Source organism: Nipponia nippon, unplaced genomic scaffold, assembly GCF_047370975.1.
Source record: "Nipponia nippon isolate SJK-2023a ecotype South Korea unplaced genomic scaffold, ASM4737097v1 scaffold_5, whole genome shotgun sequence".
Classification (NCBI taxonomy): domain Eukaryota; kingdom Metazoa; phylum Chordata; class Aves; order Pelecaniformes; family Threskiornithidae; genus Nipponia; species Nipponia nippon.
In genome coordinates, this window is record NW_028262369.1 from 37,256,885 (window position 1) to 37,272,515 (window position 15,631).

The 15,631-nt window shown below is 33.6% G+C and overlaps 1 protein-coding gene across 1 annotated transcript in view; it reads right to left on the reverse strand.

Moving 5' to 3' along the window:
* Nucleotides 1-1,567: 1,567 nt before the first annotated feature.
* The window catches only part of ODF2L (outer dense fiber of sperm tails 2 like), a 62,934-nt gene continuing 48,870 nt past the window's right edge, over nt 1,568-15,631 (reverse strand). The window contains exons 7-15 of the mRNA XM_087730379.1: nt 14,522-14,631; nt 12,853-12,988; nt 12,146-12,256; nt 10,908-11,012; nt 9,588-9,746; nt 7,447-7,532; nt 7,198-7,360; nt 6,197-6,322; nt 1,568-3,169 (exon numbers count right to left, since the gene is read on the reverse strand). Coding sequence (XP_087586505.1) covers nt 3,041-3,169; nt 6,197-6,322; nt 7,198-7,360; nt 7,447-7,532; nt 9,588-9,746; nt 10,908-11,012; nt 12,146-12,256; nt 12,853-12,988; nt 14,522-14,631 — 1,125 coding nt within the window. The 3' untranslated portion in view covers nt 1,568-3,040. The remainder of the gene's footprint in view (nt 3,170-6,196; nt 6,323-7,197; nt 7,361-7,446; nt 7,533-9,587; nt 9,747-10,907; nt 11,013-12,145; nt 12,257-12,852; nt 12,989-14,521; nt 14,632-15,631) is intronic.

Below are 15,631 nucleotides of genomic sequence, written 5' to 3' on the forward strand. Positions count from 1 at the left end.
AACACTGGTACCAGTTCAGCCATGGGCTCTCTTACGTACCTTGGATCATACTGAGTCAGCTACTGTGAAAAATTACCGCAAAAATCTTAGAAAAAACAGACAATTCTCCAACACCTACAATGCATAGCGTCCGACTATGTACCTCAGTAAGTCTACGGTAAAAATGTCTTCTTACTAGGAAATCTTCTAAATACAGTGCGATAGAGAATACTGGTGTTTTAATCTTCTTTTTGTTACTCTTCTGTTCTCACCCGGCTTAAATCTCTTTAAATCTTTACTGGGTGAGCTCATCATTGAAAGCATGGTCAAACTTTTACACAGAATCTCTGATTTCTACTGCTTTTCTGGCCAAGGACGTTGTGAGCAGCAGAAGAGAAACCTTCCCGCTTGCTAAGGGTCCTGTGAACGAACACTACTAGACTGAAAACCTGATCACAAAGGATGTACGGTACGGACCAGTAACCATGGTTTTGACAGTTTTTCTGTACATACCTGCAGCAGGAAGATGTTTCATCTGACTGTCTGTAATTTAAAAACTGCGGCAGCATATTAAACTGCAGCAGCGTATTAAGCATTTGGGGGAGAATGCTAAATCCAAATCTCATTTGAAAAAAGGCTGAGAGGTGAGGTGTTGGTAACAGCATTGTGATAAAGGGCTTCTAAATCATCTAGAGATGAAAACTCCCAGGAAAATAAGCATAAGGAATCTGTTTCTTCCTAGAAAAATGCGTGTCGCTTTGCTATGTGATGCAGATAGTAAAAATAAATTGCTTTAAAGAAAAATATTAGAATGGCAAAGTATGGTCAGTTCAGTATAGCTGTATCCAAGAATTCTACAGCATGACACGCAGCTTTCTAGGTTGTAAAATGAACAAGGCAAGAACTACTTTAGCTGTATTTACAGTTACTAAAAATACAATCAGCAATCTAGAGTATATGGCAAATCCTTAGGTAGTTAGAGAAATATAAAATCCACGGCAGCTCCTGTCTGTAAATGAGCTAACAAAATTTAAAATGGAAACAACATTTCTAACACCAGTTCCTAAATGCAACTGAGGAAAAAAGTGATCTTTGTAACTAGTAGCCCTCTTTCTACAATGCAAAAACCAAAATCGGTAATGGAGCGCCATAAAAACATCACCGTCATTGGAAAATGCTGTCTTCATTTTTAAGAGATTTTTAAGACTTCAAAGATCAAGAATGTATATTCCAGTGCTTGAATATGAAAAAAAGGAAAGAAAGTCTAGATTAATACAATGGAAATGATGGGTTGAGCTGAAAAAAATACGAATTTCTAAGTTTATAAGCTAAATCAAGTCACATATACTTTGACATACCTTAAATTTATTGTTTGTAGATATTCAGAGGTAAAGAGGTACCTGAAGCTGTCAGCAACTTCAATAATTCCAGATCTATTTCTTGCAAATGACATAGGAAAAAAAAATCTGATTTCCTGGAGAGCAAAAGATAGGCTGAAATCAAGTTACTGTACATCTTTGTATCATTTATCAATGAAAAGTGTACAATTTTCCATGATGACCTTTTAAAAACCAGTCATGGACTGGATTCAACCCTTTATTTCTGAAATCTTTCCTTCATACATGATGACTTTCAAAAGGTTTTGATATTTTATAAGTAGCACAGGCAGAACTAAATTAATACAAACATGGTTGTAAGTGCGTGTGTGTAATGCAAAACCCCAAAAATATAACAGCAGTATTTGCTACTAGCATAAGTCATATATAATAAATGATAATTTTATTTTTAAAAAGTGCACACAAGCAGATCATTATGACATATCAGTATTTGTTAGGATGGATAAGCATTTGGAAAAAAAGAAAAAAAAGAACATCAACATTCTACACATTATAAATAACAATGAAATACTACATTTAACAAACAGGTATTGTCTGTGTATGAAATAACTTATGTTTTCAGTTAAAAATATATATATTATTTAAATACACATTCTAAATTACATATATTTAACTTATCTGAATGTACTACTTTAAAAAAGAAAAAATCACACTTCTACAAACGTATATCTATAAAACAATTACTTTCTCAGTCAGAATTCTTTTTTATATTAGCCCTGTACCAGCTGAATATTTACATGTGTTTAACCTGAGGCATAAGTCAGTTTTACTCACTTCAGTGAATGGCAGCTCTTGTACTGAAGCACAGATATAAATACTTAAATACCTTAACTGGAGCTGTGTCACCATGAAAGGGTATATCAACACATTCAGAGCTTAAATTATATCTGAAATACTTTCCTACTTCTATTTGTAAAATATTACTATAGTATGCTCCTGATCATAATGGGATGTAGGGAAAAAAGGCTGGATGGGACAGCCTTGTGGTGGCAACTATTTCGTGCAGTGCAGTAGTGTGTGCTGTACTGGTGCTAAGCTACAGGGAAAAGACAGGAAGGGAAGCCAATGCTCTCTGAATTTTTGCCTGTCTTAATAGGATAGATATCATTACCTTGGGCAGCTAGATATCTACAGTAACAGAAGTATAATGACTTATAAGTATTATATAATTACTAATAATCAAAACATGCAAATTCCTATGCAACCAGTCCATGGGTGTTCTCTTCCCCCCATGGGAATTGAAAGGTAATCTGTGATCATCCGCATTTACCATGGACTAAAAGGATGCACATAAGATTTTACAGCATAGGACCTAAAACATGTTAAATTCACAGACCAGTTTACACCTTTGTGTGCATACCCCACACTTACACACCTGTCACTACTGTCATGCAGTCTGCCTTTTCACTTCTGTTCCATGAATAACACAATTCTTTATATCAGTAATACCTGGTAAATTTTCCATATGTGACCAGCCAGTAGGATATACAGTAATGATTGACCTGCTTTTCCCTTCCCACGGCAGAAGTTTTCCTAGGGAACAACTAACATTATAGTACTCGGTCCTGCAAAATACTATTAGGCCTCAACAGCCTTGCCTCCAGCACGAGTTAGCCAAATCTTGAAAAGTTTCTTTATTATTAAAATAAATTAAATTAAAGAATTCAGCCAAACATTGTTATGTATGAAGCTTTCAAAAACTGCACGTAGTTCTGGATGCTCTGGTTCTTGTTCTCTGACTTCTGTAGGCTGTTCTCCAGCTCTTTCAAATGTACTTCACGGTGCTTTTCATTCTAAAGAAAAAAGAGAAATGCAATGCAATTTAGAAATAAAATACAAATCAATCAAAATAATAATGTAAGACAACTAGTACCTAATTTTTTTAAGCCTTATCTACCCATAAAAGTTTTCAGAGGCTCCACAAAACTGAAGGTTCCCAAAAAGACCTCAAAATACTCAAGCTTTATTTATGTTCAGTCAGGACCAAACTGAACATGTTTGAATAGGCTTATAATCCAAAAAAGGCCTGGGAATGGAAAAACTAACCTTCTGAATTTTTATCATGAAAGATTCCTAGCGTCTTAAATCTGTCATGGACTTAACACTCTCTCGTGTTGATTTTTAAAGGAAACATTTGTTATTGATCTCTAATGTGACATGATTTTTGATGCCTATTGTTCCTTATTTAAAAAAGATGACTGATAGCAATATTACATGCTCATTAGTTCCATACCTAATGGACACCATAGATCATTTGTTATATAAATACTACAGATATTCAGGTATTTCCTTTTATATCTATTACAGATTTCAGATGCTAGTTGCTTAAAATAAATTCAACTTTAAAAAAATGGAATTATAGTCTTCAGATTTAAATCCAGCCTTAAAAAAAAAATCAGCTTAGAATGAATAACTGAATAAAGTTACCTTCACAGTCCTATTTTGTTTCCAGTTTCATTACAACAACAGGAATAAGACCATTTTATCAGTTTCCATAATGCATTCTCAGTTACATGTAAATGTAGTTGGAATAAAAAGCAACGAATTAAATGAGAACAGTTCTTCTCTCAGACATATATATAACTTTCACATTTATATTTTAACTGTAAGCTTAAAAGGGAAACCATTTGAATATATACTTTATTTCTGACACAGAAGGATTAACAGGAGTGATCTGCCAAGTGACATGAATTCTTATTATCTAGGACAGGTGATTCTCAGTTTCTTTGCCTTTAGCCATTGGTGTGAGGATTTAAAATGGACTAACAAGCAAACAATTATTTAGAAATTAAAATGTACTGGTAATTTGATTGAAAATAGCAAATTTAAATAATTTTAAATAGAACTAGGCTCTTGAGATCCAATTCTGTTCCCATCAACTCAGTAACTGGACTGCCACTGATTTTAAAGAAGATAGAATGAGGCTTAAAAATAAACAGTAAAGCAACTTACAGATATCATACAAGTCTCATAAAAATAGATTCCTTTAAAACTTATAAAAAAGAACAAAAAATCCTGCCAAAAATGCAAGTGTCTCTACTTGTTTTTTAAGTTGCAGAGAGAAATAAATTAGGATCTAATTTTAAGGATGCTCAACTGCCGGTAAAGGTATAACGGTGTATAGCACCACATGCTGTAACTCTTACTTTTAACCACTGGCAGTGACTCCTTCCATCTTGTTTCTTTTCCTTGTACCTTGGTATTATATCAAACAATCCAACTCTATGCTAATAAACAACAACAACATATATATACTGTGCTGTACATTTTCAGGTTTGTTTCAGGATTCCAAGACTTTAAAATAAATGTAATCAGGGAATCTTTAACTAGATTTCATCACAAGAGTAGAAAAGATAAATTTGAAATACAACATACTGTTTCTACATCACCATAAACATCTACTACCGAAAAGTCCTGAAAGGTTACTAATACCAAGACCAAATAAGGATCTCTGCACATAGGTCTTAAGGTATAGGATCTGATAAATTGATCTTTTCATCTCTTTCAGCTGAATTACAACTCCCTCCTTGCCTCACCTCCCAAAAAAAAAGAGATTATATGAATGTCTAATCTTACTACACCTCATTAGGGAAAGGAACTTCTTTGTTAATATTAAGGCAAGGATATTACGGTAATTTGCTTAGTGAATATGATTAAATTTCACATCCCAATTCAACCTGGGAGTTTTGCTCGGGCAAAAGACAAGAAAATTTTTGTTATTTTCTATTTTATTTTAACATAGTAAGAAATTCCTATGAAAAAATACTTGACATAGAATAAAACGCTAGCCAATGTCTGATTTTGTTTTAAGAACACTTTTGTCTTAGGGTAAATGCAGATATTAAGTTACACTTGATACAGATAAAAGCTAATTAAAGCATACTGGGTTCAGAACCATATCTCTGATGTCTTATTTGAATCTTGAATAGAGTTTCCATTTAGGTTGGCTTGATTTTAAACTTGAATGCTTCAAGTAAGAATACAGAATATTGGTTTTGAGAGTCTAGGAGAGTGATACTAAATCTTTTTAGTGTCTTCTCTATTTTAAATAGGTTTGTAGTTTATTATCACTGATCACAAGACAAATCTCTAACTGTGTCAAAACTGATTAAAGCAAATGATTTGCCATCACTAGTCTAGGGAATTCAGATATGTCTGACATTTTATTAATAGAAAATGTGCTGAAATTTTCTGGATTAGATAAAACAATGGATCAGATTTCTTTTTTTCTCTGTTTTCAGAGTATTACTCATCCAAAATATCTTCTTAGACTGTACATATCTTAGACTTCAACATATCAAAACCTGGACATTTAAAGGCTTGACACTTTGAAAAATCAGAATCTCTCTTTTGTTACTAACTACATTTACGTGCAACATCAGTATATAAGCTGAAAGTTTTTCACAAATTCCAGTAAGATCAGATTCTTGTATCAACTCGGGAAAAAAAGGATACCACTATGTCGTTATGGAAATATTATGCATTAGTTCAAATCTAGGTATGCTTACTGAACACGATTAATCTGAGAGAGAAATTACAAATTTATACATATTTTTTTATTTTTGCCTTGCTGGGAAAAACGGATTGAATAAGAGATGTAACCTCAATATTATTCCAGTGATTTAGTAAAATAGATTGGGCATCTGTTAAGTCCATTACAAATGTCAATATACAAAGTATATTGTCAAGCTGAATTAATTTGCTGTTCTCCAAAGTACGTATCAATTGTATTAAAAGTGTGTTTTTCAGTAAAAGCAACTTTATGTAAACAGTGATGTGGTAAGTAATTTCTTAAATCATAGAGAGTATTATTTACTCACATGGTGAAATATGCAGAGGAGTTGTTTCTTCTCTTCCTGCCTGACTCTCACTTCAGTTTCAAGAACCAGCATTTTTGCCTGAAGGGCTTGTTCTTTGTATGACATTTTTTCCAGTTCTTCGGCTACCTGTAATAGTAATGAGAGAGAAATGATGTATATTTACTTTCACTTGAAGCCCAGACCAAATTATTTTCTTATATCTTAGCATTAGTAGCTCTGTTTCCTACTCTGTCATCTAATACTTCAGCTATTTCCCATGCACGGAAACTAAACAAGCCTGGGAAATATTCTGGCTAAATTTGAAAGAAGTTTCAATTTGGAAAAAAGTGTCATGTTACTGAGAGGCAGACACTTTTGTAACTCATTTGTAAGTTCACCCAAACATTATTTTTTCAAAACCAAATCAATATCCTCAGACACTATTGAGAAAATTCAGATAGTTTATTTCAACATGACTAATCTGAGACAGAAATTACAACTTCATACATAATTTCTAATTAAACTAATACAATTCACTGCAATCTCCTACATTTCCTCTTCCATTTGATTTACTGTTTGCATCCTTTCTACAAATGACAAATCTCTGCTTATTATTGAAAGTGTGCAAAGCCTTCCTCTAAAATGAGATGGATTTCAACACCAAAGTTCTTGTGGGCTACCTACGCCAAAGACAATAAGAAAAAGGAAGAATTAAGCTTTTGTTCAGAAACTTTTTGCCATATGTGTAGGACTTAAATATTAGGTGATTAAAGCATTTTGATTTGTCACCAAAAAAATGATGGTGAAATTTTGGTCCACTGAACTTCATCCTTAATTTCAATGGGATCCGAATTTCACAAAGAAGTTGAATTGTGCGATCCAGATTTAAACATGCAGACTTCCCAGTAACTTTTTAGTATTGCTCTTGTCCCATCTTTTCTTCTCAAGCATATTTGGTTTTAATGTTACTTTTAAATAGAAAATGGCAAACAAGATTAAGAGATGTATTAAATCATCAATACCATTTTTCTCCCTTCTTCCATAGCAGATTCCAGTTGTCTGGTTAATCCATTATATTCTGCAATTTTCTCCTCAAGCTGTAATTTACTGCACTGAAGACTCTCATCTTCTTTTTTGAGCCGACAAGCAAGTTCTTCATTTCGAAATTCCATCTTTTCTAATTGCCTTTATGCAAAACAGATTAATGTATTATAATTCACTATAGCAGGGAAGTGTAGGAATTAATTGCAGTCAGATTTTTAAAAAGTTACCTTTTAAGATCTTCGTATTTCTTCTGAATGTTATGGTTTTCTTCTTCTAAGGAATGACTGTCCATGGAAATTACACTGTCTTCCTCCTGTGAAAATGACAATTCATTTCTAGTTGAAGAGACCTATATACAGGATATTACAGAGTAACGTAAGGCTGCCTATTAAAATCCAATCAAACAATTTAACTGTAATCTTAGGTAAACACTATATTATATTCAAGTAAACGTTATCTTGTATTTAAAACAAATAAAATACAGCCAAAGTAGCAGACTAAAACTTTGTGTGAACACCTTAAGACTGAAAACCTGCTATGTAACAAAGTGAAGTCCTAACAAAACCCATACGCTGCTCGTGCAGCCTTGTGTATTAGGAGTTAGCCAGGTTTACCTCCTTGTGAACTTTGACTCTTGAGCTTTGGATTCCAGCAAAAATAAGTTCCCCCACACTACGGTCACAGGAAGGATAAAAATAATACCGCATATATACACAGTTATCACAGAAGAACCATGTAGCACTAGCAAAGAATTTCAGAAAGTAGTGAATATCAAAAAAGACAATCAAGTTCATAAAAAGAGGTATATCAGTAGCAGAAGCTGAAGAAAGCAAGCCGCCAGTCTTCCCCTGTTCAGCATCCAGACTGACAAACTGTTCCACGTTTTCTTTTAAATCTCCTAACAGTAGTGATAAGATTATTGTCCTTGCTACCACCCATCAACAGCAGATTAGCAATAAATAGCCACATCACCAGCCTGATGGCACCATTATTTAAGGGGCAACCTCCATCATTCACAGGACTACCTCAAGCAGTTCCACCCAGTAATTTGAGCTAATCTGGTTGATTTTGCTTATGTGAATTACAGGCTGTTCAGCTAGCAGACCGGTAGTAGCAGAAACCTCCAGCAGAGGGGCAGTAAACTGATGTTCTCGTCCAGCTGAACCCAGAAGAGGGTTTCTGCACATGGTCCAGTTACTTCAAAAGGAATTTTCCTAAATTCTGATCACAGGATCAAGGGTCAGAATCTCTAAAAGACATCACCAAGATTTAATGCTGAAATTTAACTGCTGTTCCACCAGACTAGTGATTATATTCCCAATTACTTCACTACTTAAGAGGCTTTTTTAATTTATTCAGGAAAACATGTAGTTAGATTAAAATTACATATATCATTTTATATATGCACCTCAAAATTAATTGTTACTTAATTACTTTGCTAAGCAAAGATGGATTTATGAATTTATGAGCATTCCTGGAAGGAGTATTTAAAACAAGACAAACGATGCTATAAGGATCATCTGGACAAGAAATTTAGAACAAAATCAAGAGCTAATTTTTTATAAGCATATAAAGTCAGTAGGAACACAGAGACTCCCTGTGTTTCAGCTGAAGTTTTCCCCACTGACACAGGAAGAAGATTAAGCCCCTTTCCCACCCTACTGATTCAAACAAACACCTTTGTCATTTGTGCTAGCAGAGTATTCTCTTCTAACTCAAAAGCACATAAAAGATAAAAGAGAACAACAAAAAACCCCAAACTTAGCCCTGCCATTGAGACTGATGTCACAGACAAAAAAAGCTGAGGAATATTCATATTCAGACTTAACAGAAAATACAAGCAGTAGTGCTAAAATACTGCTAAAAATAGAAATGATCCTATTAAAGCACATTTTTTAATATTTTTTACCAACCAATACACATCATCAAAATACAATTTATGACTATTTATCTGAGCAAATATTGTCTGGTTTATAAATTAGCCATTAAAAATAAAACGAATGGGGAATTAAATTATTCCACTAGATACAAACAATAATCAGACTTGCACATCTATTTCCAGGGAAGAATACTGCAACACATCTCAGGACGTAAGTATTCAAAAGGATCAAGAATATACTCACTTAGAAGATACAGAATCTAAAAGTAAATACAAGTAACTAGTCTTGTCACATACTGAATTCACGTAAATACAGTTGGTGATAGTTTTATTTGCATTGTGCTGTTTCTACAGAAGGAGCTTTTGATTTATGAAGCAAATAACAAAGGAAACCGTACAACTGTCACACATGCTAATAGGAAAAAAATGTTCCAGAGACTTTCTTCCACATAATTTTCTCATCTTTAAAAATCAGCATGTTCTAAGCACCTGAACCTGCAGCTCCCGAAGGATTTTGCATTTCTGTACACGGATCCTTTCCCAGGACATAAGCTTTTCCTGATATCCTTGCTGCTTTTCCTCAGCTGCTTTCAGCAAGTCATAAACATGTTGTAACTCCTTTAACTCAGCCGCCGTTTTGTCCCTCACCTGCATCACAGCATCACAGGAGAAAAATGTAAGTGTAAAACCATAATTAATTGTTGTAATACTTAGTGGCTTTCTATGTAAGTAATAAATCTGAAATTCTATACGAGTTGCATAATGTCACCTATTAAATAAAATACTGACAAATTTACAAGTTCACCATTGGAGAAGTTTCTATCTCTGACTACATTTCCTTAAAGACTCAGTAACACTCACGATGAACATTTACAAAATTATGCAAGTGTTAGCAGTTCATTATGCAATACCCAAATTTCGATTTTATTTTTATTGCAATATATTTTGGGAGATGGCATACAGACACATTAAGCAGCTTACAGGAAAAATTCTGACCATACAACTATTGCAGTATTTGAAAAGAGGGCAACACCTAATGACACCTGAAGCCACATACAATGCTGTGCAAATATTATTTAGGGATCAGAAAATATTTTTCTCCATTCTACAACTGAATTGTTGAAAAATAAAGTTAGTATAAAATAAAATGAACATCTGAGACGCTTCTCTGAGGACTAATTCTGTTCTGTAAAACAGAACATTGCAAGCAATGCAAAACCTGTCCCTGCCTCAGTGTCATCGCTTAAAAGAGTATGTATTTTGATGAGCAGTGGAACTGAGGCAAGTGATTTTCCTACCGGTTTTGTATTATTTACTGATGCTTAAGAATGTGCTGTGTTCCAGTATTCAGCTCTACCTCCTGAAAAAACTTAAAACTCATCACTGTATTGATTCTCTGTTTTAACTGCTAGTTAAAACAAACAACTTACACTGCAAAGAAATCTTACAGCAGGTTTGCTTCCCTATGCAACTTTCACAGCTGTTCTGTTGATAGGTCTAGTTTTGAAATCATCAATAACAAAATCACATTTTTAAAAGTCATAAAATGAATTTTTGAATTTTAAAATAGCATTACTCTAGCAAACATTTCTCACCTGTTTGCAATTGTGTAACATCCAAAAAACCACCAGCTCACAAGTAAGAGCTAGAAAAGCATGCAATGAATTCAAAACCAATTTTATAGATGGAAAAAGAAAAAAAGAAAAAGAGCCAGTACCTTGGGACTTCTAAGTGGATCACAACAATGTAGTGATTGTCAATGTACCTACAGAATTGTTTGGAAACATGCTTTATTACGCCAAAACTTACCTTACCTACTTCTAAGCATTTGTTTTCTGTTATTCTTTTGTTTTCATTTAAGACTGTTTCATATCTGGATTTCAATTCTTCTACTGCTGTTTGTAATATTTGCACCTAGGACACAATATATTTTTCACACACATTTTCAAGGTATTTCTTTTAAATATAGAAAAGAGAATCATTAGTATGAAGCATAAAGTAAACCGTTTGATTTCTAAATAGAATCTCAATATTTGTCATTATATGAATTTATTTATTTTCATTATCCTACTCACTACAGCAAATATAAAAGGGTAACTCAGTAAAAAGCACTCTGATATCAACATTTCGTTTTCAACAATGGCAAATGAGCTGTAGTTTTGCTACAGAAGCAGCCAGCATGACTCGCCCTTCTTTCCCCAGATAACAAGTATCACCAACAACAGTTCCCACCTGGAGTCACCAGAGCTACAGCCTAGGGAACTTCATCCCACTCACTGCTTAAGGTTGGCTGTTCCCTGGAATTACATCTTTCATCTTAAAGCTAGCAACACTTTAATTGTGGTGATATGTCCCACAGACAAGGCACACTGGTTGTACTTAGAGTTAGTATCAAGTCTTTTCTCAATAATTTCAAAACAAAGATAAAAGTGAAGTCTGTCAGTGAAATGGTATCTATACCATAGCAGAAATATATACACTTTGAATCAATGATGTTCTAAAATTCCTTCCCTTTTTGATACAAAGCCCATTTTAAGTCTGATTTGTATGTTTTGCTGGTATTTTCAACGTGGAGCTACAGATGTAAATAAAAACTCTTACAATAGTACTTGAGTGCTGTTTTACTGTTCTTAGGAATGTGGAAATAAAGATATGACCAAGGAGAAGTAAAATATCATTGGATACGCCCACTAAAGACATCAGACTTAAATTTTACTTTTTAATTATAGTTTACTGGGTTGCCAACTTGCTTTTTAGGAAGCAAATCTTTTCTAAGCAAGTATGTATTAGCTCTGTTGGCTTCAATGATCTTCAACTGGGCTTCACACAATTCAGCAAGGATTGTGTGTACTAGTAATAGTGTGGAGACTGTTCTTGGATATGGTTTTTAATGGCACTCTCTTCTATCAATCATCCTCAATGTTACGACAGTATTGCAGTCAACATGACAACAAATCTGTTTTATTACAAATAAAACCTTTATCATTTCTTAAAAACTGCTTAAAACTTTAAAACCCATATTTGAACATTTCAAATATGCTAGTCACCTGATTTTTATACTGTTCAACAAGGTTTTCCTGCACCTTTGCCTTTTCTTGCAGATTTAGCAGTTCATTTTCAACAGAAACAGTACTGGTTTCCAATGTAGCAAGGGAAGCCTTGATTAAAACACGGAAAATATAAAAATTGTAAGAGTGTTATTAAAATAACACAATCTACAATACAATATTACTAGCAAGTGACCTGCAGGCGTTAAAAAGAGTGACATAATTATTTATCCTGTCACACAAAAATGATAGCCCACAGTTATTTGTCAGCTCATCAGAATATTTACTTCGGAAGATAAATGCAATATAAAACCTGTAAACCCTTTAAAAAATTGAAATTAATAATTGAGCTAAAATCAGTTCTTTAATTTGAAAGAAAATTTTACAAACATAAAATAATGCTTTCCAATTAAGCAATTTTGTAGCTACTGACAGTAAAATAAATGGCATCCTGGTTAAGCAGATAGATGATTAAACATTCCTGTTCCTAGACTTGCCATAGATTTCCACTGATAAATTTTCAGTGTCTCATTTCCACTGGTAAATTTTTCAATGTCTCATTTTCACTTATTGTAAAAAATGGATGGCAAAATTTATTCTACAGGCTTGGTATCTCTAGATAGAAGGCCAAAAGGGAATTCATGTGGTTACTTTATTAATGTATCAGAAATGCAGAGCCATACAATAATGATTTAAAATAATCTCACCTTTAATTTTTCATTTTCAAGGTAAATCTTTTCATTTTCAGAGTTAACAGAACTTAGGTTTCCAAGAATTTCCTCATCTGTGTTTCTTCTCCATTCCTCCTTTCTTTTCAGGTCTTCCAAAAGGCTTGTGATCTGCCTTGTTAGACAGGCAAGAATGTCTATATCATATATAATGCTTCCAAAACTCTCACGATGCAAATTAAATTGCACGTTAATACATACTCCTTCATTGTTCTTATTTTATTAAAAGGAAAAAAAAATGGGAGAACATATTTAAGCATCCCAAGAAAGTAGTATCTATTGAAATAAGAAACTTTCCAAAAGAGATGTGGTCCACCAAGGAAGTGGTCCTAGGTCAATTATAAATAAATTCATTACCTAGAACACCCAAGCATACTTCCAAGACAACTATGCATACATATACTGTACAAAATGGAATGATGTTGAATTTATAAGGTCTATCAGATATTGTCCTACTAAGAACATTCCATAACTAGTTTAGGAATGGTACTTTCCATTATTAAAAGCAACAAATTGTGCTATATGCCTTACCATTTGCTTTTCATGTTAATGAAGTTAAACAACAAAATTTGTTTTGCTGTTTAGTTAGTAATACACTGCCTAGCAGAACAAGTCTTGTTAGAACAGTACATTTCAAGCAGAGACTTGTGTTTTCAGCTAAAATAAAACCAGCAAAAACAGCTGGAAGCAGCAAGAGTACTTCAGGGAAGTATTATAGATATTTCTCTTTTCCCATTCTTTCCTAGATGCCTCCTCATATACACTAGACTAGTAGTGGGCTAGACAGATTTCTGGACTGACGTCGTATACCTGTACTCCTGTTAAATTTTAAAATATGCTGAAAATATTTTCAGAAATGTCAGATTTTCTGAAACAAAACCAAGAGTCAAGCCAATTTAATTTCAGCTGTTATGTATTTGAGCATGTATCAAGTTCTTCGTAAAATAAACGTTGTGTCTTGGACCTAGCATAAAGGCACCTACCAGTTTGTTTTGCTTGTTTGAATTATAGTCCATATTTCAACTGACAGAAAAGGTAAAAGGATATTTGTCACTGTCTGCCAAAGAAAATGGCATATCCTTCATGCACATTAGAACTTGACTGCATAGTTTGAATAAGGTTGGACAATTTTGTGTTGCATTCCTTACAGGAATAAACTGTTCAAACACGCATCTGAGAGGAACTCTTCTCTATCCTCTAGTGGGGTGAGACATTAGTGGAACTGAAATAATTTTGCTGTCGTTAGTCTGAAGTAGAAACTAGAAGCCTAAGTAAAAACCTTCTTCTATACTGCAGTAGACACAAGAGTTAACACTCAGCTGTTTAATCAGTTACTAAATAAATGGTTCTGAGGAAGCAGCATAGTAGCTACTAGCAAGTTCAGGCTAATCGGAAGTATGCAGGGGGAAAAACATGTTCCTTACTTGTATGGGGGAATGAAGTTTTAAAAAAAGTTGTGAAATGCAGAAAAGAGAAGGCTACAAATCTTAAATTTTTTCTAGTTTCCAACTTTTAAGTTCTGCTCAGAATTTTAAAATATGAATACATAAACTTGTTTACATTGTGAGCCTGAGTACTACACTACTAAATACCAAGACTGTGTGACTACAGAAACAAACAAAAAAACCAGATCAACAGTTTAACTTACTTCTTAAGATCTTCTGTTTGAATTTCTAACATTGTCTTTCCTTCAACCATTCTATCATGCTCATTTTTCCAGACATCGGAAGCTGACAGTATCTTAGACAGTCTGACTTCCTAGAGAATACAGGAATTACAAATTACGTAAGAAAAGAATGCCACTGAAGAACACCATCTACTTCTACAAAATTTTCTAAACACAAGAGGTATTTAATATAAGATAGCTTAGATCTCCCTAGTACAAAGCAATGTAAATTTTGTCTTGTCTCAAAAGAAAATAAGCAAAACTACACACATTTTAAAAACTTAAGGTCTAAGTACAGGCTTACGTTTAAGGCAAAGACACAGTTAAACACTGGCACTGTTTATCAACTGTAGAATACAACAATATTTCAAAATTTAAGATGAAAATATTTTCTTACAACAAAAACATTTGTCTCCAATACATCTCTACTACAGGTAAATTACATAAATTAATACAAAAATAAAATTCTGCCAAAACATTTTAAGAATAAAAAATAATAGCTAGGTAAGAAATGCAAAGTTAAGTCAAGTCCCTCAAAGAAGTATGGATAATTAACCAACATATGCTATCTTGAAAGTACACCAGGTCTTCAATGGGGAAGGAAAACAACAGTGTGACTACAAAACATCAAAAGTTCAGGAGTTAGCTGCCATCCCTCTGTACTGTTAAGTGTACTTAAAGATCCACTACTGTCTTCTCACAAAGATCAAAGAAAATAAAAAACATTATTAACTATCTCCTAGTATACTAACTGGAAAAATGTATCTTTAATACTGACATATCCAAAATGATGGCAACATATCTAAGAGTATGAAAACCTACTCTTATTAGGAAATCTAAATAAAGCCATAAAGATCTCAGCACAGTTCTGATCCACCGGGCCTTTTTGGACAATTACACACTGTAGGGATATGCGGAGCAAGAATCTAAGGAACAATTTGGATTAAGGAAGTTTTGTACATGGATTTTGAAAAGATTCAGAGCAAGCAGCTTAGAAACAGAAAGCTAAGTAGCCACATGAGATGTCATACAGTGACAAATAAAGAAAACAAAGACTTCAAACTCCAGTCATGGATTCTCAGTTAGTATATA